General features: G+C 43.7%; 1 protein-coding gene across 4 annotated transcripts in view; it reads right to left on the bottom strand.

The window, feature by feature from the left end:
- Nucleotides 1-23,012, bottom strand: part of SLC12A4 (solute carrier family 12 member 4) — a 1,569,223-nt gene that overhangs the window by 129,288 nt on the left and 1,416,923 nt on the right. For all 4 annotated transcript variants that reach the window (XM_069639659.1, XM_069639652.1, XM_069639655.1 and 1 more), the window contains exons 20-22: nt 16,295-16,426; nt 14,426-14,533; nt 10,850-11,034 (exon numbers count right to left, since the gene is read on the bottom strand). In XM_069639659.1, coding sequence (XP_069495760.1) covers nt 10,850-11,034; nt 14,426-14,533; nt 16,295-16,426 — 425 coding nt within the window. The remainder of the gene's footprint in view (nt 1-10,849; nt 11,035-14,425; nt 14,534-16,294; nt 16,427-23,012) is intronic.

Below are 23,012 nucleotides of genomic sequence, written 5' to 3'. Positions count from 1 at the left end.
AGAATTGGACATTTTGCTGAAGCATGCAGATTGATACGCAATAAAATAATGGTGGTGAGCATGCCAGAAGAGATGAAAAATGAAGAATCATTAGAAGAAGATCAACATACTCTCCTGAAAGCAGACATGGGAAGACTCGATCATATTTGACTGTGTACCAATACTTACAGCGACATGGTAGGAAAGCAGAATGTTAAGATAATTAGAACTAAACAAAAACCTGAGGTATTCGGAGTAACCATCATGCAATTATTGAGGTCAATACTATTTTGGATCAATCTTAAAGGAAGAAAAGCAAGAACCAACATGTACTTTTTGACAAAAGGGCCAGCAGTGCTGGGATGGGATGGGATGGGATAGTGCAAAATTAGACATTAAAATGGATCCAAATACTTCAGATCAAGTTTAATCGATTAAGTGTAAAGAAAACCCATTTTCAAAGGAAGGGTTCCCTGAATTGTTCTCTGAATCCCTAGGTTGCATAAAATGTACATAAAATACAAATACAATCTGGAGAGATTATGGTGAAACAGAGTCAGGCCCTTGTCTGCTACTGGCTGAATAGCGTTACAGGAACAACTGCAGAAAATGCTAACAGATGTAACCATAGAATCAGAGTGGCTGAGTTGACTGGTTCTTATAAACAAAGCAAAACAAAAAAAGCACAATCCAAAGCTTTGCGGATATGCATAGACAACCAGTGGCTACAGACAGCTACCCATTATCAAGCACAAGCAAAATTCTTCTCAAAATTGCTTATGATAGATGCCTACCACCAGATCAGAGTACATAAGTGCAAAATCAGAAAAAAAAAAAAAAGAGGATGAATACTTGGGGTATACAATATCAAACCAAATAAAAATCTCCCGCAAGCCATAGTGAACCAGCTCCTAATAACAAAGATGATCTACAATCACTTTAGAGACTTGCCAAATATTAAGCCATGTTTGTCCCGTAGTTCTCCAAGACAAAGTAGCAGATAACATCCGGAAAGATGCACATAAGAGTGAATTTGAAAGGGTGAAGAGGTTGATTATAAAAGCACCATGTTTAAAAACGTTTGATCCACAACGTAAAACATACCTCACCACTGATGCCAGCAATATGGTATGGGAGCTTGTTCCATTCACTTCCACAGCACTGTCAGAGTCTACTCCACCATTGAGAAAGATGTTGGCCTGCACATAGGCCGCAGATAACTTTCAAACGCACGCATGGGGAACTAAGTTCTAGTTGGTAACGGATCACAAGCCATTGATACACATGGAGACATCTGGAGGCACAAAAACCTCTACATTTTTGACATCTTACACATTTTAGGATGGAAAAACTCTCAAGAAGATCACATGTCTAGACTTCCTCTAGTAAAGAAAGGTGACCTCACATTCCTAAAAGAGGAATGTGTGCTAGCCTCGGCAGAAGACCTAGGAGGTAGTGAAATCCTGGAAATTAGCAAAAACATTAGATCAAGGAGAACGAGCAGGATGCTATATGCCCAAAATGATCGATTGGATAAGGAATGGATGGCCCGATGAGAGATCAGTGCCGGAGGAGCCTATGACACTTCTGAAAAGTAGACAACGAACTATACTAGAAAATGGGCTATTTAAAAATTATAAAAGTGATCCCCCCCTCGAAAGTTGGAAAGCACCATAACAGAACGTGCTCATTCAGTTCATCTAGGTGCCAACATGACTAGAAGGAGAATTATAGAGCCATACTGGTGTCCCGCCATGGATTATGAAGTGTAGGCTGTTCTTGAAAGATGCCACAAATGCACAAACATTTGTAAGCACCTAAGAGTGGGACAGACACCAGTAAAACTGACAGAAATCACCAGAGAGTATGGGGGGGAAAAAAGTGGGCTTTATTTCTGACCATGCAGCGAGAACACAGGTTTGGTATTGAAATAGTGGATTATTTATCCAAATGGACAGAAGCTATATTTGTAGGTGACATAACCAAAATGGTGATCAAAGCCCTCAAAATGCTGTTCCAAAGGGAAGGATTTCCCAGAGAAAGGTAACCAACAATGAAGTCCAACTTACATCTGTAGAAACGAGCAGGTTCTTGGACATGCAAAGTATCAGACATTTAAAGGTTGCTTTAGATCACCCACATGCAAATGGATGGGTTGAGCGAGCCAACAGATTCATAAAAGGAGCAATCCACCAAGCCGCAGCATCTGCATGGACCCTTACAGTATCGACATGGAAGTCATAGAAGCATGCAGGCTAACTCCCAATGCCACTACTGCAGTATCACCCTAGGAAGAAGGGCAGCGTCCAGGTTAGTACGTCCATTACTTCCCGAGTACAAGAAGATGAAACATTAGACAGGGAAAGTATTATATGGAGAATTCGAAAGAATAAAGACCAAATGAAAGCATGGTATGGCAAATGCAAAGCAGTAAGTACAGGGATAGAAGACGGAGACATAGTAAAAACAAAAATGCCCGAAAAGGATAGCGTCACTGGATCCAGGTTCAGTCAACTGATATCACGGGGAAAGGAACAAATCACATCTGCACACTAGATGGCAAGATAATTAAAGTTATTCACTGTAGTGACTAGAGTACTCAGTCTTTTGTCTGTCTCCCTTCCTCCATCCTTGTGGGCGTCTCCCAACATGGGGACGGCCTTTGGCAGCGGAACATTTCTCTTCCCCTTTAAATTTAGTACAGCGCGAGGGAGTGCAGCCCCGGGCGACGGAACACCCCTGAAACTCTGCCCTCGAGCGCCTCACCTCAGTCCCTTTTTCCACACGGATGGTGTCGAACCTGCCAGCTAGGCATGGAGACTTTTTTTAAAACTTTCCGCGTACACCCCATTCTTTGTTTTTTAAATCTTCTTCACCTCCCTTTGGTGCCTCTCCACCCTCAGCGCATGTCGGCTGCAGGAAGCTTCAAGAGATGCGCATGCTACGATCACTTGTTCCATGGCCCCAGACCCCCGTGCATTCTGTCCCGAGTGCCTGGGCCCGATAACCAATAGGACGTGTGCGCGGCTTGCAGCGCTTTTCCGGGCCTTGAAGAATTGCCTTTCCCGCTGGAGCGAGATCTTCCATTCCTCTCCTCCAGGCCATCTTAAAGAGTTTGTTGCCAGGACCCCACGTCAAGACAAGGTAGGGCCTTAGTTTAGCAAGGCTCCTCAGCACAGAGACTCCTTCCTGGGGGTTTCCACTGGGAAGGGGTCCTAGAATTCTGGTTCTGACAGACCCAAGGCCGTTAAGGCTACCAGCTCCCAAGCCAAGGGGCCCTAGGGCTCTTCCGGGCGGTCCAGGGAGGAACGATCCAGTTCGACCTCTTCTGCTGTCCCAGGGGACAAGGGATCATTGTGTTCTACTTTCAAGAGTCAGCTGGAAGCATGATCCAAAACGACTACCAGCTCCATAGCTGAGGGTGCCCCGCCTACTGCAGCCACCTCCAAGGTCATTGTGCAGGGCGATTCAACTACCAGCCAGCAGGCTGAGGGCTCCGAGCCTACCGGAGCCATCTTTGAGGCCAACGCTTTCGATTCAGGTTCTAAGGCCAAGAAGTGCCCTTCCATGTCGAAGCCAGAACGTGGCACGGAGCCTTCACATCCTTCCTCCCAGGGTGTGGTGCAAGGCCCAAAGATGGCGGGCAAGCACACGGTAGATCCTGCAAGGCTGGCAGCCATCTTGGATTTCGATCCAGGGCCTCTCCGGGTCCTTCACACACAGAGTGGGACACACATGAGGGTTCCAGTCCCACTTCCCTCGGGAAGTGGCAGTGGACCCTATGCTACATGCGGTTGGTCTTCACAGGGTTACATCTACCCCTCACATCCGTGTGGCTCCACTGTGGGGTGCAGTAACAGGCCCTAAACAGAAATCCCTTCACCTGAAAAACTGCATTAAACATTTCCCCCAAAAACGGCTGTGCTTTGCTTTCCCTGGCACATGTGTGGCAATCATTTGAACAATGCAACACAAGAACGGCTCTGCATTTGCTTTTATTCCATCTGTGTGAAAAGAAGTTAAACATTGCACCAAAAACGGCCCTGTGTTTGCTTATCTTTCATCTGATTAACAAGAAGTTATGCACTGCATTCAAAAACGGCCCTGCGTTGCTGGCGTTTCATCTGAATGACCCAAAAGTAATGCACGCCATCCAAAAATGGCCTGGTCTTATTTTTAATTCACATGAGGGGTAAGGATTTCAAAATTTCAACCCGACACAGCTTTGTTTTCCCTTTCATGTGAACAGCAGTGCTCTAAACACTGCAAATGAAAAACAGCTTGGCTTTTTATTTTATTCAGTTTCAAATCAAAGAACTCTGTGCCAATGGACCAACAGCAAATGCAAACACACTCAAAAAGGACAAAGTAAAGAATCCCATGACCTACAGAACAGCATTTCAAATGTTAGATGAAAAAACGGTTTGCACACGTGTAAAAGAAAGATAAAGAAAAATGACTTTTACAAGCGACAGTGAAAAGATAGCGCTGCTCGCACAGAAGTGTCAGTGAAATATGTTGTGGGTGGGGTGTTGACTAAAGCCATGTACATTATGATTTCCCGCACAAGACTTCAATCACCTTGGAAGAGGCTCGGAATACCAGAAAACACAGTCTGAGCACAGGCAGGAAATTTCTCAAGCCTTGCTTCCCACTCGCACCTATAAGTGAACTATCCGCAATGACATGTGATGTGACTGAGGGCATCATAATTTCCTGCTCTGCCAGACTTTAAGGCAGGGGGCACAGGGAGAACAAAGAAAGCAAAGTGTGGATGGAGCATGATCCCACGTGTGAGTTCCTCCTGCACCCACTACCAAGGACAAACTGATACACTTCAAAGGGTGTAATAAAAATGTCTGGTCACCGGCAGAGCCAGGGGAAGACAGTTGGCTGTGGGGGATGAAGCACCGCCCCCCAACCCCCCCCCCCACATGTGACAGATTCTCCAAATTGACATTAAGGGATTGATTCTCATTTTTCGCAGCAGTAATTTCGTGTTCTGCTATTTTTCCATGTTTTTTCCAGGCGGTTGTTTAGAGACTAAGTGCATGTTGCTAGGACTTTGTGGACTGAAATGGCCAGTAAAGTCTAGTTTCTGGCAGATTTCAAAATGTGACAAGCATGAGATTTTATGGAAAGATGGAAAATGAGTTATGAACATGCTTAATCATTTGCAGAGTTATAACGGTTATATATTTTATATATTTTATGAAAAGTACAAAAATGTGGCCATGCTAACTCATACAGGGTTGGCGATTGGCTTACCTAATTCCCCATGACCGGCCACAACTGCATATCTGGTCACATGGCCGGAGCTAGTATAATTATGGAGTCATGAGGCATAACTCAGTTTTGCTAAAAAGTGGACCTGAGAACAAAGAACTGTCATAAATGACAAACAGACAGATAGTGTTCTCTCCCCTGGAACCAATAATGCCAGGGGGTGGAAAGAGGAATGCGAAACTGTCCTATCCGGGGGTATGGTAATTATAGTACTCCCCCTAGATTGTAAAGTGAGTGATGTCATTTGGGCTATATAAGGGGGGATTGTACTAGGTCAGAGAGACACACAGACACACAAAGAATTTGGGGAGACAGGAGAAGGAGGACGGAGAAGAGGCAGCTGAACAATACCATCTTTCAGAGTGCAGTGACCAGATCCCTTACCTAGCTGACCAGAGTGTCCTGAGAGCCACCTGACGGTGCAGAATCCCATTAAGGAGAGTGCAGTGACCAGACCCTTTGCCTAGCTATCCAGAGTGTCCTCAGATCCAGCTGGCAGTCCAGAATCCCATCCAGGAGAGTTCATTGACCAGATCCCTTGTCCTAGCTGTACAGAGTGTCAATCCCAAACCAAGGCTTACTTTGTAAGTAGCAAATAACCTCGGCCCTAAAATAAAACTTTCCTTTTTCTAACATTGCATACCATATTTCCCCCATTGAAACCTCATAGAAACCCCATTGAAATGCCTATTGAGAACCCAAATTGCCAGTGTAATTAATTCACTTTCCGATAGAAGAATCTGTATTAGCCTATGTATGTTAGCATATTCCTTTTTTTTTTTAGATTTCTCAGTTGTCTGTATAAATCCTTTGAAGTAAAATCAATGAATTCCCCTTTGAAATTCACGTTCAAAATTGTCACCATTCGAAATCAATACTCTTGTTGAGTGTTTTTAATAATTATAGTCATTAAAGTATTGCCGTAAAAGAATTAGTCTCTGTGTAACGGAAAACCGAATTTACCCGTGTATTGTGTGCATTACCCCACAAACTCCCAAGTTACATCTGCCCTTTTAAAAAGCCCAAACCCTAGTCCCATTGAGGGCAACCCCTTGTATCTAGAATCCCTTTTGTTATGTACCTCTGTCCTGCTCCTTAAAAAACGATTCCTGATTTTGACATCTAAATCCCTTCCCTAGCTGCCTGTCATTGTCAATCCTGTGTAAAACAAATTTCTATTTGATGCTTGTATTCTCTTTTGCATTCACTTTCTCCATAAAATTGATTTTCCTGCCTCATTTCCACATTGTTCTGTGTGCTGACTAGTGTTCTATAACATTCCCCATCTCCTCGAGTGCAGCAATACAAATGTCCTTTCGTTCTGTCCCACCGCAGTTGTGAGAAGCCATCTGAGTAATAACCAAAATCCGATTCTGCCGTTTTGCTCCAAAAATTGGTTTTCACTTTCTGTTCTGGCTTCCCATCTTGGGGTGTTGGGCTTTATTTCAAATCCGATTTTTCTCCCTCTATCCTCACTCCTTGCCACGGCCTTGCATGCAAAGGAATTAAGTTATCGGATGTGTGGGGGTGGGTGTTGAAGGGGGGAAGCGCTAATCCTTGATGCCATCACTTGATTAAAAACAGTTATTTTCCCTGTTTTGCCATTAAAGATCCGTGTAAACTGTGATAGGATATGTAAACCAATTGTCATGTAGGAATCATCACATTTGTGTTGCCACATATTGTTGGTTGCTGTATTTTGAGTATTTTTCCTTTTTCGTTAAATAATACATTAATAAATATCTTATTCATACACACCGGACTGGTTCCTAGTCCATTGTGAACAGGGTGTTTGTGGAGGTTGGGTGCGAGACAGGTTGGAGTCCTACTCAGAAAGAATCCATAGTATATTAAAGTTAAAAAGCATTTTTTTTGTGCGCCACATTCATTGTCAGGGAATGAGTCCCTGGCTGGAGTGTGCCATGTAAGAAAACCGTGACAACACGCCCCAGGCTCCTAGACGCTTCGATCAGAAAATGTGTCCCAGTGCTGCCAAGGGCCGTGCCCCTCACAATCTGCCGGCATGTGAAGAGTGCTTCTTCGAACCCTTCCTCCTCCTCATGAGACTCCCACAGATGACGAGACTCCTCAAGGGTATTGTCAAGGAAGTGATCACACAGGTCATGCCTCCTTGGCCTCTGGGCCCTCCTCCATTTCCTCCAATGCCACCAGTGCTGCTGCCCCTTCCTCCTCCGGTCCAGGCCCCGCTGGTACTCCAGAGCCCTCCTCCTGTGCCACCAACGCCTCCCCTGCAGTCACACAGGGATCCACAGCTATCTTTGTGTCTGGATCAGGGGGGACCCCACTGGCTACTGTATCCCAGGACCTGGACTCCCCTCAGTCTGCAAAAAGGAGGTGGGAGGGTGGGTAACAATGACGATGATGATGCCCAGGACGAAGAGTCTTCGTCCTCAGTGAAGACGTTTCATGAACGTCTTCACGGGCTTACAGAATAAAGCTGCCTCATCCCGAAAGGAAGTGAATTAGAGATTGGGGGATGGTAAAAGACTGAATGAAACCCCGTATGGATAAAATCCAAAGAAAATGTAAAGACCGAAGAAGCGCTAGGGGATGGGCTACTTTCCATCTTTTGGGCTCAACCCCCTCGCCTTAGAGCCTTGGGCATACAACAAGACCATAACAACCACTTGGCTACTATTCCTAAGCTTAGAGATTACTTTATGCTCCTAAAACCTCTTCCAGTCGACCCTTTGCATAATCAGAAAGCTGAAGCCAAAGACCCAATTTCTACTATATATGGGATGGCTTTTCAGGGTCGAATGCTGAATAATATGCCTAGTTTGATACTCTTTCGGTCACATTCTGGATGAGGACGAGTGCGCAGAGGGGACGAGTGCGCAGAGGGGACGAGTGCGCAGAGGGGACGAGTGCGCAGAGGGGACGAGTGCGCAGAGGGGACGAGTGCGCAGAGGGGACGAATGAGTATATATCAGGAATGAGTGGATAGAGCGGATGAGTGGATAGAGCGGATGAGTAGATAAGTGTACAGTGAGAATGAGTGTACAGAACGGATGAAGGCATAGAACAGATGAGTGTAGAGATGAATATATGGAACAGGATATTCCTGTTGAATGCGTGTAAAGCACAAAGTCCTTAAAGCGGATGAGTGCGGGGAGCAGATGAGTGCGTAGAGGGATGAATATGTAGAGGGGTCGAGTGCGTAGAGGGGTCGAGTGCGTAGAGGGGTCGAGTGCGTAGAGGGATGAATATGTAGAGGGGTCGAGTGCGTAGAGGGGTCGAGTGCGTAGAGGGGTCGAGTGCGTAGAGGGGTCGAGTGCGTAGAGGGGTCGAGTGCGTAGAGGGGTCGAGTGCGTAGAGGGGATGAGTGCGTAGAGGGGATGAGTGCGTAAAACAGGTGAACGCATAGTGCATGTGAGGACATAAAGCAGATGAATGCCGGAACGAACGAGTGCCAGAGTAGACGGACGTGTTGCGTACAGCGGACGAGATCGTAGAACGAACAAGCACAGATTGCATCCAATACTGATGAGTGCGTAGAATGGAACGGAGTGTGTGACGTATATAGTATGATTTGGAAAGCAGAGAACGTTTGAAAGACCATTCAACCCATCATATAACATCACCACGCTTACTCTCTCCTTTACACCATCACTCAACTAGAACACAGGGATACTATGACACCATTCGGTATAACTGTTCTCATACCAACATCCGCCGCTCACTCCACATCATTCTAAGTAAACACTGCTGGTTGCCCACCCCCAACCAGGCGTTCTCCTCAGGCCTAACGCAGCCACAGCTGGTCTGGATGAATCCTGCTAGAACGAACACATACTCCTGATCTCTCAACCACCACAGCTATGGCTAAGAAGCAGCTATTACACCGATACCACACGAGCTGCACACATACTCAGTGCTCACACGCACCATTTGACTCTCTCTACTCTCTCTACTGATCTGAACTTCGGTTCCCAAGGGCGTTCAACCTACCAGCGCCTTCAGACCATACCAATGGAATATAAGGCGCTATATAAATGCAAAATAAGAATAACATTCTGAATGGTTGCCTTTGCTGGAGTAACAAAAACGTGTGAGTGACAGAGGGTCCCCTCCAACTTCTAGGAAGAAAACCATACGTTGTTACACACACACATCGCTCAATCACAATTCTGCCATTTTCTTGCAGAGAATGCCAGCATGCCAATAGCCCAAGATTTAATGGGAATAATAATATTAAGTTAGTAAAGCCTCAATCGCCAAGTAGATATGTCACAATATCTATTATTATGTTCTAACAGCAACACCATATAGTTTGATGTCCTGAACAATGAGGCAGTGCGTTTCCTCCCTGCCAACAAGATTAATGAAACAATACGAGTGATAAGAATTTCAAAAACCGAGAAATGACTTCAATATAGCATACTCATTTAGCCAACAACATAAAAGACTATGGCCCTCATTATAAGTTAGGCGTTAAGGGTTTAACGGCGCCGTCGGCGCAGTTAACCCTTAACGCCTGATTCACACTTTAACGCCTGCTTTTTGCAGGAGTTAAAGTCCAAGGCGCTAAGCGACCTTGGTGCTAATTACGGCACCGTACGGTGCCGTAATTAGCGCCTTCCCCATCCCCATTATGCCCTATGGGGCAAAAATGGGAATGGGGAAGGGCAAATGGTGAATGGGGAATTACCGCCCCACTCACCTTGGAATGGGGCGGTAATTCCGCCATCCGCCATGCCGGACTCCGGCCTGGACCATGGTGCTAAGAGCACCATGGTCCAGCGCCGGACTTGTAATGAGGGCCTATATCGCAAAAACTAACATACATGGCATGAAACATGGGAGGCATTGGTCCGCAAGGGTATCGTTATAGCTGTTAAACTATCCAGCTCCATACATTAAGCCTTTGTTAGCCGCCTAACAGTTTGGGTGAGGTACGAGTTGTTTCTTTTCTCTCTTGCACTGTTTCCGAGGTTTGAGAAATGATCATTTCTTTTATTGCTCTTTATATTTATTTTGTTGTACATTTCTCTTCCCCGTGGAGGATTTAAAATCTTGCAATTTTTGTTAGGGCCTTGAACTAAAGAACCCATAATCAGACATCTTGGTGTGATCATCCAACAATAACCCCATTAGATTCCGAATGATGAATCAAACTAAATCCCCCTCTGAACTCTAACACTGCATACCTCTGGAAATAGTTACTAAACCATTCACCTTCCCGACGAAATATAGGACAACATTGCATTACCTTTTAATTAAGAACATGCATTGAGAAAATGGACTACAACAGGTGTCCTATGTTAATCATACAAAGTTCCAGACACGTGTTGTACACTGATAAAACGAGTAGATGTGGGTGTCCACATATTTCTAGCAATCCATGAGAGGTCATTAGATTACAGACGGCAAATTCAAACATCTTAAACATCACTGGGGATAACAGAAAGGACCACTTCGTAACTCCCATCACCTGAACACACACACACACATCTGTAGGACCAGTACAAGCATTGCTTATGCAAAGGGCTATATTTGGAAAATATGTTAAATACCAGATGCAATGTTCAGCCAACAACCTTCATTATAAATGTGTACTTACGGCTTAATACTAATAAGTTCTCTAAAGTTGTCTGGTGCATTGTTCTTTCCTCGTTTCTCAGCATCTAACTTCTCTTTTGTCCACGTCATTTGGATGGTCTCGCATACAGGATCCACTTCGTCTTCTTCATCAGAGTACAGACTTTCCAAACGGATTATTGAATTCCTGTCCTTTACCAGCTGTGCCTGAGGTAGTGCAAAGATCTTATAAATACATTCTTATTAACAAATCAGGGATAAAGTTAACGTCAATGACTAGGTTAATTCATCAATGCTAAACTCGAAATATCTCTAGACTGCTCATTTGCATCACAACGCTTCTCTTTAAACCACACAGACAAAGGCTAGTGGTTTAGAAAAAATAGTATACTTACTTCAAAAAACGTACACAATTATATTAGGATACAAAATGGTAAAACATGTTTTATCCATAAAATCATTGTCTAAAAATGTTACTGTCTTAAGTCTGTATTTTGCAATCATCAGTGCTACTGCTGTAAAGTAAAATCGTCAAGGCTAACTGTTTTTGTCAAAGATCACCCCACAGAACAATAATACTACTTTGAATGCTGTATGTTTAATTTATTTGCTATAAAATTACAATCGCTTTGTGCGAGCAAAAGTATACAAGTCTGCCCATTTGTAAGGGAATTCCATCACAGGGAATCCAAAGAAAAGGACGTTTCATGTAAAAATGGCTAGAAAAATTTAAATCAAATAATTGGTACGAAGGATCCTAGAATAACACAATGTACCCTAGCAAATAAATGCTGGGCGAAAATAAAAAAGAGAAAAATAAATAATAAGGCAGAGTGATGGTGTGAATCCTCATTTGTATTGCCAGGTGGGATTCACAATCTCAGTAGCCACTCTGCCCTGTGAATAGCATGGCTAGGGTTCATAGTCTTTGCCATGATAGATGTGGTACTGGTTCCTGGAGGGAACCTTGTTTCCTATGTTGTATCTGAACGAGAGTAGTGATTTGTCACAAGGAACCTTGCTTTCACGCTGCACCAAGACTTTCAGCCTCCCTCCACTATGTCGAACAGCAACGACAAATACAGCAAGGAATTTCCCATTCCAGACCTCTGACGGTCACATTCAAGAGATAACTTGAGTATGGCACACTCAAGACTGCATTTACTATTTGAATATTTCATAAAGGCCACACACAGAGTGGCACCATGCTACCCCCAACACTCTCTCACCAAATACTCTCCCTTCAATCTTCTTGCTCCAATTCTCTGCTGGTTAGACGCTTCTCCAAGCAGAGAGCTGGGGGAAGATCTCTCTCTTCGGCTGGCTCCCTCCTCTGGAACAGTCACCCTCTCTTTCTCCATCTTGAACCAGATAACCTCAAGTTCTGCAAACAACCCAAGACCTTTCTCTGCTCCTCCTCCTTCTCCTTCTCTCTCCCCCTCCCGGGCTAACCATCCCGACAGCCACTGAGATTGGTGGACTGGTCCCTCAAGAGTCCAATAGTGTCCTGGCCATTTGCCCAATCAACAGCAGCATCCGACGCCTCGGCCCATGCACGTACCTGTTGCCTCCCCAACAGGCACCTCTGGCACTCCTCCCACCTGCCCCCTCCTCCCTGGTGGGCCCTTTAGCACTTACCCTCCTACCCCCCCGTACCCCCAATTCCCATTTTATTTTTCTGCACTTGCACAATCTGAATGTCACAAGGCCAGGTAGGAACACTTTTTGTTGTTATTTTTAATTTATTCTTTATAATTTCCTTTGTTTATTTGCTCCCTTGTTCCATTCCCTTTTGCCATGTGGCACCTTGAAACACTTTCTTGTTGTATAATCTTCTTATAAAGAACCAATAAAATCAAACAAAATAAAAAAAATCCAGAGAATTTGTCCCTTCTCCCTTTTGAGACTAGGGCGGTGAGCCCAATATGCAAAAACCCTCCCTTAGGAGTTTGGGCAAGCGGAATCTCAGTTCCCCCAACCCCTGTTAGGGGACAAGGACTCCCCTGTGAACAAACCCGACACATCCCCCTTAAAGCAATCTCCCACATGACTATTTGATACATGGGGACTAATAACATTTTTAAGTAGAAGGGACCTTTTAATAGGCTTGGTCTGGTTTCTGATCCCCACCCCCTGCAAGCAGAATTTCACAACCAATGAAATGATATCTCTTGTTGCAGGTAGACACACATAAGGCACAAGGTCCTTCTCTGCAGTAGAGGAATCGATGCAGAACATGTGGACCACTGGGAGAAGATCAATCAGAGAGAGACCGTGCCAGATGGAAGTCGCCGCTGTAGCATGGAACCGACGCATCCTGGAGGTAGGACGACGATGCACACGTGGTGGGTTGAGAGCCCGAGGAATGCTGCCGAGCCCAGTAGCGCTGGAAGCCCCAATATCGAAGGTCTCCAGAGGAGCAAGACCAAACCATGAGCAAAAGGGGAGACCAGCGTGTTGACACTATGGCAGCCTTGCGGTGTGAGGAGCCTAGTTCCACCGCAGAAGGAGTGACGCCTCCCCAGAGAAGGCCACCGCAAAGAAGCAGGTACACGGTTCTTGACCAGGAGATGGAGGAGGGCGGCTGAGCTTCACAGGGCTCCAACAGGAAGCCAGTATGCTGAGAAAGGAAACAGAATGCTAAAGGAGGCCAAGGGGCATATAAACCAAACAAGACCCAGAAATGCCCATAGAGGGGGAACTTGAGAACCACAACCTATGCAGGGCGATTCAAAACCAGAAAGTGAGTGAACTATCGAAAAAGGGGCCCATTTGAGAACCATAACCAGTGAGCAGTTATTAGAAACCAGAAAGAGATCCAAATATATATCATAAGGGAATGAACTTGAAAGATATAGCTTGCGAGGGATTCAGGGGAAGACAGATTAAAAGAAATACCTGAGAAGGGTTCAGAGCAACTAAGAAACCCAAATGACGGAAAACCCTGGCTAAGAACCCACAGCCCAGTCCAGGATACAAATCCAAGCCATTCAGAAGGGGTGGAAATCTACTGTAGCTCAAACCCCTGAATAGAGGCAGACGGTCCCTGCTGGGCCATAGGAACGTACTATTGACACAGAACTGAGATGCCCTAGAGGGGTGAGTGAGAGACATTTGAACAACTGCAAGATCTACAAATTCACAAGACTTATCGTGTGCTGGAACTGTGTTAAAAGACAAGAATTAAAACACAGTGCTGGAGCCAAGGGTGTGCCCAGTGTACTTGTGTTGGAATCCAGAAGATTTGTTGAACTGAACAGAGACCTTGTTGGGAGGGAGCCATGCACCATTCAGCATAAGCCAAGCAAGGGGGCTAAGTTTCTCTTTCTTAGTGGTAGTGTGAGTTAGAAATATAGGGAAGGTTTGGACTGAGGACAACTTTGAGTGTGGAACGAAATCCTGACTAACACCTTTTTGTTATTTTCTTAGACTAGGGAACCTCCACAAGAACAACAGGGAAAGGTTAGGTTTTTTCATGACACTTTAATAAAACCTTGAGAGTTGAAAGATGTTCAGTTGTCTGCGTCCTTCCTCTGACCTACCACACACAATAACTATTACTTGCAATGACCGTCTTTTTTAAACAGAATGCACATACCTCGCGTTCTCTTTCATTCTTAGTCAACCTCATTTGTCGCAGCATTTGTGATCTTTGTTCCATCATCAAAGTCCTCTCGTAGGTGTAAGCCGAGATATCACTATTGTGCTGAAAAAAAGAACAACATTTTGAAATTGCAAGCTGGTGACTTAAGATCTCAAAACAGTAATACAATGTTTCATCCCCCCCAGCCGTTACAGGCTGGAGACGCCCAGCAAACGCGTTATTATGGACAGATTACATCATCATTGGGTGGAATGTTCGAATGGCAATACTGCTCCCCTCCTTGGCCCATTACCAGGGGACCCTTTGTCCTTTCTCAGGGGCACGAGTGAATCTTGGGGTGAGGATCCATGACACCTCTTAATATGCCTCGGAATGGGGCTTTATTGCTGAACAACTTATCGGTAATACATTGTCTGTATGCACATTTTGGAAACCAACTCAGAACTAACATTTTACACGAGCTCCATATTCCTATTTAAATCTTCATCCTTTTAAAGTCCTATTTTGGCACAAAATATCACCAGAATACAATACTTGTGTGGCTTAGAACCAGAGCAGGGGTTGGAAGCACTCCGCGTACATCAGGGAAATGTCACCATACCACAAAAAGACGGATCAATACTTTAAGAGGAAATCATTTGGTCAAAAAACTCCCAGGGGTTCTTTGAAATGAGGCATTACAGAGAAAAGTTTTTTTTAAAAAGGACATTCTTAATGGAGGCGATATCCCAAAAAGAAAGTCTGTGTAATATTTCTTCACAAAAAGTAAAGATCTGCAACTTAAACTTATTTCATACATGAAGGTTTAAATAATGTGCTTTTGTTCTATGTAGCACAATAGATATTTGGACTTAAAGGCAGGAGTTATGTGCTGTACACATTTTTCAAATGATTACCATTCAGAGCCTACCAGTCCTACCCGAGAGTACTAGACTATAGCCCACATTGCAGACCTAAGTGGATAATTCACATTATGATATGATATGGTATTGTATTTATAACGCGCCTATACACAAGTGTTTCAAGGCGCGACGAGGCAAGGGGGGGGGATACAAAGGGAGGACAGACAACGATCATACTAGACCTGGTCATTCAGATCGCGCAAGTGCATGGGAAGGGGGGAAAAGGAAAAGTGCGTGGGGGAAGGGAGCGGGGAAAATGCAGTACATGGGAAAAGTGGAATAAATAAGAAAAAATAAATAAACGGCCATCAAGTGGCAAATAAGTGCAGACAAAGTGCTGGTAGGGGGACTGTAGGGATACAGAACAACGGTCCCCAGGTGCAGGGGTTGCCAGGGAGGCAGTGCAAGTGGGAAATTGATGGGGCCTGAGCCAGAGATCAGAAAGGGTGGCCAGGTAACCCGAGCAGTTTCAGTCAGGAAATCAGCAGGGGAGAGGGGGAGAGAAAGCAGAGGCAAAGAGGAAGGTTTTGAGGTGCTTCCGGAACCGGAGATGGTTCTCCTGGAGTTTCAGGGAGGCAGGAAGGCTGTTCCAGAGAGAGGCCCCAGCCGACGAGAGTAATCTGCCACCAACTTGTTGCTTGGAGAAGCGACTGACAGTGAGGGAGTTGGGGGCGGATGAGCGAAGAGCTTGAGAAGGAAGATATTTAGAAAGAGAGTTGAAGCTATTGCGGCTCAAGGCCCCAGAAGGCCTTGTGTGCAATGCAGAAGGTTTTGAACATAACCCTCTCAGCCACTGGGAGCCAGTGCAGAGATTTCAGTCCTGGAGAGATACGATACGATTACAGAAAATCATCAACATGAAAATAATGTTTTTTGCCCAACAAACATAATGATATATCAGGATGTTCCTGCCATCAAGAGAACCATCAAAAACATCAAGCCATTGGCATGCACATCTTACCATTTCCACAACTTCGACCTCAGCTTCTAGCCGTAGGTGGTAGAGGAACGTAGCCAGATCCTTCTTCATTTGGATGCTATTGTCGTCCATTTGAGCTACAGTGAAAATTCTCATCTTGCACTTTTTCCACACCTAAGCACACAAAACAAAATATCACTTGAAAAGCCAATATTGCCAGCCTGGAATTGAAATGCTTATTAAAACATATAATGCACTCAAAAGAGCCTCCACCTTACAAAACTACCCAATACTCCTCTGCTGGTGAGGGACGGCAGAGGTAGAGAACTATCTTTGCACCCTCTTCCTGGTGGCAGACTAATATCTGTATGCAGAAATCCAACAATCGAAGCATTTCTTGAGGCTGCCCGCCACAAAGGCAGAAGGTGACCATCCAAACAAAGTACATCCATCCCCTCTAGGGGCTATCCATTCCAAACTTTTAGCGACAAGACAAATGTCCTTGAGGAGCAGTGCGGTCTGATGCATGCAAGTGATTGCAGGGTTCTAATATGAAGACCGGAGACTATTCCAGCCCAAGGAAGCCCACAGCATTGTGACAGTGTAGGGTTTAACGACCTGCCAAACAGTAAATTTCAGTCAGGTTAAAATTACATCACCTTTTTTATTTAGTGCTTCACGTCAGATTCCTCACACGTCTAAGTGTTCTAATAATAGGTACTGAATTTAGGGACTTTGGAAGGATTAAAGGCTGAAAAAAGGTTGCAAACTGTCTCCTGCAGGGTGTACACAAATGTCTGAGGCAAGTGTCTAATTTGAGAGCTATAATACCCGGTATGTTTGGGAGACCTTTGCAAACAGTTTAGGTCAGTAGAGAATATTTGTTTTACGGGTAACATGGTCCAAAAAAACAGGAAATCAGTGCTGTATCGTCTGCATACAATGCACCGTATCTAGCCCCTTTCAGAGATGGGGGCTAGATCCAAATAAAAGGTTTTAAAGGTTAAAATCTGCAAGAAAAATAATTAACAAGAGTGAAACGAGAGGACAGCTATGTCTTACTCCCTTATTTGTGTTTAACTCTGGCATATAACCATTGACATCTGCGGAAGTTTCAGTGTACCTAGCGTACATTCATTGAATAAGCTGTAGTAGCCCCGGCTAGGAACACCAAGCTTATACAGTTTGCCTGATCGAGCAAGGAAAAGGCTTTAGCAAGGTCCAAAAGCGACAGGCAAATGTATCGATTATATTGTTGAGCAGAAAACTGTATAAAGGCCCTTATTCACAGAACGTTTTCCAATGGGGTTTTGCCATTATAAATCGCTTCTTTGAATTAGGCCCACAGTGCTTCTATCGAAAGTATATATCTCAAAACCAATTTCAATTAAAATATTTTATTGAATTAATTATATATCGAATGTTTTATATACAGAAATATTGAATCTTGAAAATATGGTAACATTGTATCTTTAAAACCTATTAATATACTAACATTTCAACTTTAATATGCTAACATTTCAACATATACGTTTCTTTTGTTGCAATCTCCGTTTTGTTCACTTGGTGTCGCTGTTGCCTCAATTTATTCCATTAGGATGCATTGTATCCTTCGAGGTCATTTTGGATTTCAGTTGTAGGAGACCAAAGAGCCTTTCTCTGGAGTCCTGCTTTTTTGGCTGTTTGTTTGGGTGCTTTTCATTGATTGTTTGCAACTTTTTTGGTTGGATTTCCGTTTTTTTTGTGGATTACATGGAATTCGCCATGGATTCTTTTTTTGTTTTTCGATGGGTTTCCTGGATTGTGTCTTGAATCGGTTATGGGTTGTTTAAAAAACATTTTCTGTACTGTCTACCTTTTTCGGGTGGATTTCATGGTTTTTTCCCCGCAGATTTCAGGGATTTCGCCTCAGATAATTGTTTGGTTTTTTGATGGATTGCCCGGGTTGTGTCCTTTTTTATGAATTTGGTTTTTTGGTTCTTTACGGATGGATTGCACACTTTTTGATTTGCCTTTGGATTTTTGGCTCTCCCGACTTTTCCAGTTAGCAGTGGTAAGTGCTTTTTTCAGTTTTCTAACAGTTTATGTTGAAAGTGATACTGTTTCAGTATGCAATTTATTTCCTGTTTATCAAACGACTGCACACAATCCTTTAATCTTTGTTGGTTGTCGTGATATGTATTCCTGTGTATTTGCGTCTTTCTCTCCTCTTGATATTATTTGTGCAATTTGTATTTCCTCATGAGATTGTTCCTTTTTAAGACGTTTTATAAAGCTCCATATGTTTGGATTGCAGGTTTTGAAAGATTGCCGGTTTTAAATATATATCTTGTACTGCATTCATACTGTTTTAAACTTACCTGTGTATATAATCAGCGCAATGTTGTTTTGGGAAAATGAATCTTCTCTGGCACTCTCTTTAGCCAAGCCTATCTAGTGAATACACTCTGAACGTTCGTATTGACCATTTCTTGTGTATTCAAACATTCTTCCTCACTAGGGCCCTTTTCTCAGCTGTCGCCTTGTACTTTCGATATTGGGGTTTTTCGTTGAACATGATTTGGTATATGAACTGTTCTCATATTTATGAATGGCACTTGGATAAATATGTTTTCGGTATACAATTTTAGGTTAATATTACATTCAATATGCAGCATTCGATATAAAGACATGTAACCACAGAACAAATCTATCAATCGTGAAAGCTGCTTGCGTCTGGAAGTTATTAGCAGTGGGCCACCCCACCAGCCTTAAAGACATTTTGAAAAGATTCTGCAAGACGCATCAAGGAAGGAAATTGGATGGTAAGAATGTGGTTCATCCATTGATCCCTTCTTAAAAAGCAGAGGGATCAGGCTCCTTTTTCATGATGATGGCAGGACCTGTTAGCGTACGAAGTCGTACATTCTCCAGGTAATAGGGATAGCAAGCACTTCAGGAACCATTAAACAACTTCGGATCTGATGCCATCTGACCTGGCAGCCTTTCCAACATTGACCAGTATCAGGCAAGCTGTGATCTTCTCTACAGTGAAAACGACAATGTCTTCTGTGGTCAGATTATCCTTCCAGGAAACAGAAGTATCATACCATACTTCTTCATATAGGATATCTTTGTAATGGGTTTCAAGGACCACAGGCAGGATTGCACTTGTGTCCCCATTTTCGCTGTCATTAAAGTCCCTGGCCACATGTTTACAGAACACCGTGTTATTTTCAGGGACTGTCTTTTCCAACAAAACACAATGTTTTTTAAAATCAAGATATGTTTTTTTAGAGGACGGTTTCAAAACATGAATCACCCAAATGTAACCTCCCTGTTTCAAATTCCAAAAGCAACTCCAACTTAAAAGTGCTGAACTCAATAGAACCAAGGCCTGCCATCCCGCCTTTTAGAGTTACACATTCAGGACATTATTGTTTAGGAACAAGCTTACTAAAGAGTCTCAGGGCTAAGTGCTTGTATGATTCGGACTATTTCCCAAGATAAAAGGTCTGTTTGAGAGAATATATGCATGTAATCAACACTCATCATTTAAAGCACCAGCCACAATGTCGTCACTCAATCATGCCATAATTAGGTGCTTGGATACCCTAGACAACCCTTTTTGCTAGGGGGAGCGCCCTGATGCACACATTTTCGAATTACAGTGAGTGGGTTATGATCACTTTGTGTGGTTAATACTGAATAATATATATATTATGAAAAAGAGAAATAATCCAGACAGCAATCCATCAACAAGATGTCACGTGTACACAACCTGTTCAGTTCTACCAGCCAAAATCTCAGCATAAGGTTGTTAATTATGTGTCCCTTAGCATCCTGTTGGGATACGAGTACATTCTGATCTTGTATGCACACACTTCCTTCAGTAACCTCTGCTCAGATCAGAGTCTGCCTTCCCCACTAGTCTTGCATTATAATCGCCCAAAATAATAGATATGACCACTGCATCTCTGGATAGGAGGTTGCAGAGTGAGCAGACATTTGCAAAAATAGCAGTAACAGTTTCTTTCAAGTGTATATGTATGTTAATCATTCGAGTTACAGAGCAGGGCTCCCCTTTGAGCCTAATTTTAATTGCTTGCTTATTTACACAGCAGTGTCTCATTGGCCAAAAAGGCAGTGTCTTGCAAATCAAAGTTGCGCCTTTCCTTGGGCATCCCATCACAGATTTCTCTGCCCCTACACACCCCAAATCACCACATAGCTCATACAAGTAGCCGTCAACCAGGTCTCCTAAAGTCAGATTGCATGAAAGCATATGTAAGAAAGCCCCGGTAGTAGCCTGAAAAATAACCAGAGGCACACACATCTGAAGCATTGACATAGCCGCAAATTGAATGCACTATTAATACAATTACAACCTCCTTTTTTGGCAAATTCGTAGCAGGATATAACGCACAAATTAACCTGCAACGTGTCTGCTTGGAGACAGATTTTACATTTCTGGATTACAAGACGCCAACAAACAGTTGGGTCATCCTGCCTGAATTCCTTGGGTCCTGGCCACACAGAAGCAATACATCTTAGATCCAATAAATGAAAACTCTCCTCTGCCCTGGAAAGATGAGATGGAGAAAAGAAGACTAAAATGCATTTTTTGCTACTAATGGAACTCAAAGACAACATTCTGCATAAAAGAAGGGTAATACAGTACCTTGAGACACCTTCTCCTAAGATAAAACACAGAAGTGCACAAATGCTTGAAGGCCTTCTGGCTGAAGGGATAGGGACCAAAAAGGCTACCTTAACAGTAATGAGATGTAGGAGACATAATTAAAGTGCACAACACAAAGTCACCCATAACGCAATAACCCACTTTTTATGCCAAGTGGGTGCAACAAATGGCTTCTGCAGAAAATCATAACCAATGCCTTGAGAAATGAACACCACCAGGTTTGTGAATTAAGACCCCTTGTTGATAGTCGTCTCGAATATAGATAGCCACTATGTAACCTTAACTGTGACAAAACTCAATCCTGATTTCGTCAAGGAAAGCAAACATTCTACCAAATAAAGGAGCATGGTAAGCTCACCGATCTTAGCCCATATCGTGGCTCTGACCTGAAAACGTCTTCCAGCAATGACTGTGAATCAATTTATTCGAGAGATGTCTTGCAGGAAGAACCACCTTCATGATCTGGCATGCAAAGTACCAATATCGGTATCTGAACCACTCAAAAGCTATGAAGAGTCAACAGGCTGTTAGTGGGGTGAAGGATCTTGTCACTTGACTGCAACATCAAATTCTACCACCAGTGATTACCCATGGAGGACACATCCCAATGCCTGCTTCAGCTTGGTACTGTGGCAGGTTGGACGAAGGAATCTGACACGTTAAGGACATTTTGACTGATGTTTAATAAAATGTTAAGAATAAGGCCTATCTGTCCCTACTGCTAGAGGGCATCCCTGCCTATCTAAATAAACTAAAGGGCCTTGTCGGTCATCAGAAAGTCCCAAATGAATATGTTCACGGTCCTAACTAACTGACCCAACCTCTATGCTAACTTAAATGAGACCAAGAGAATGTCTCTCTTCTTCTGTTTGCCTCTTATAGAATTAGCTCTTCTTTACTCCAGCGTTTTCGTAGCAACATCTCTTTGAATAGTCTCTTGACACCGCCTTGATAAATCCTTGTAATTCGTTCAGAACATACTTTGGTTTTGTCTCCTTTGTAGGGTCTGTTTTAGACAATTCTCCTTGATACACTCTTATACTCTGGTCTAAACTTGTATGCCTTTCTGAGACTTGTACCCTGGCTTTCCTATGTTGGGTATGCCCTGTTCCCATGTGACCTTTTCCCCCTTACCTGGGGTTTCGCACTTGGATTGTCTCCCCTCTTATCTTGTTCATAGGATATTTTGAGTTCCCATTCTTAATTACTGGACTTTATCTCTGGCTTTCTCCATTCCTCACTTCTTAAACCATGGGACACTTCCCTTCTTCGCATGGTTTTCGTGCCCAGTCTCCAATTACTGTTATTTCAGGATTATTAGTTGTTCTCCTTATTGTATTTTCATATTTGCACTTAAACAACCTTATATTCAGTATCTTGTTTGTCTCACTGGGACGAGTTCACCAGCGAGCTTCGCACAATCCCCACTTTGATGGTTTTGGTGCAGTTTGCTGGCATAGTGCGCACCACGAAATCATCGTGGCCATGCCACCACCGGATATAGGATTCTCTTCTCCAGGTTGACAACAACTTTGCTGTTCTCACAAATGCTGGTTCTCTCTCTGCTTCCGTGAAAGTTGTGGTCTCCGTAGCATTCCTCGGCTTTGCCTCTCCAAGGCGTATTGATGTCAGGGGTCCTCCCCTGCTTATGGCACTCTGTCTCAGCCTTTCCTCTTCAAGGCACGCTACAGTCAGGTGGCTTCCCCTGCTTGTGATCCTCTCCCTCTGTTCACTCTACTCGTCCCAGTTAAATATACGTTTCTCCTTAAAGGTATAGGTTCCTTTCCTTCTACAAAATAGTTTGTTCCAGTATGGTCTTCAGCCAAACACCCAGATGTCAGAGTATTCTTTGTAGCAAGTACTCCCATATATGCTGCTATGGTGGAGAGTCTAGGGAGTTCCTCACAGGAACGGGAGTCCTCGTCCCCTAAAGTGGAGTCCCTCCCAGTGAGGTCCCACTTGCCCAAACCCCAAGCAGGGTCTTGCGGACCGGGCTTGCCTCCCTAGCCTTAAAGGGGGAGGCTCCCTCTTGAAAAGAAAGGTCAAATACCCTTGATTGATCACAGTACCTTGTTATCT

This window comes from Ambystoma mexicanum, chromosome 1q (assembly GCF_040938575.1).
Source record: "Ambystoma mexicanum isolate Mex_15411 chromosome 1q, UKY_AmexF1_1, whole genome shotgun sequence".
Taxonomy (NCBI): Eukaryota; Metazoa; Chordata; class Amphibia; order Caudata; family Ambystomatidae; genus Ambystoma; species Ambystoma mexicanum.
Note: the sequence above shows the minus strand (reverse complement) of the source record. Positions and strands in the feature narration are given on the sequence as shown.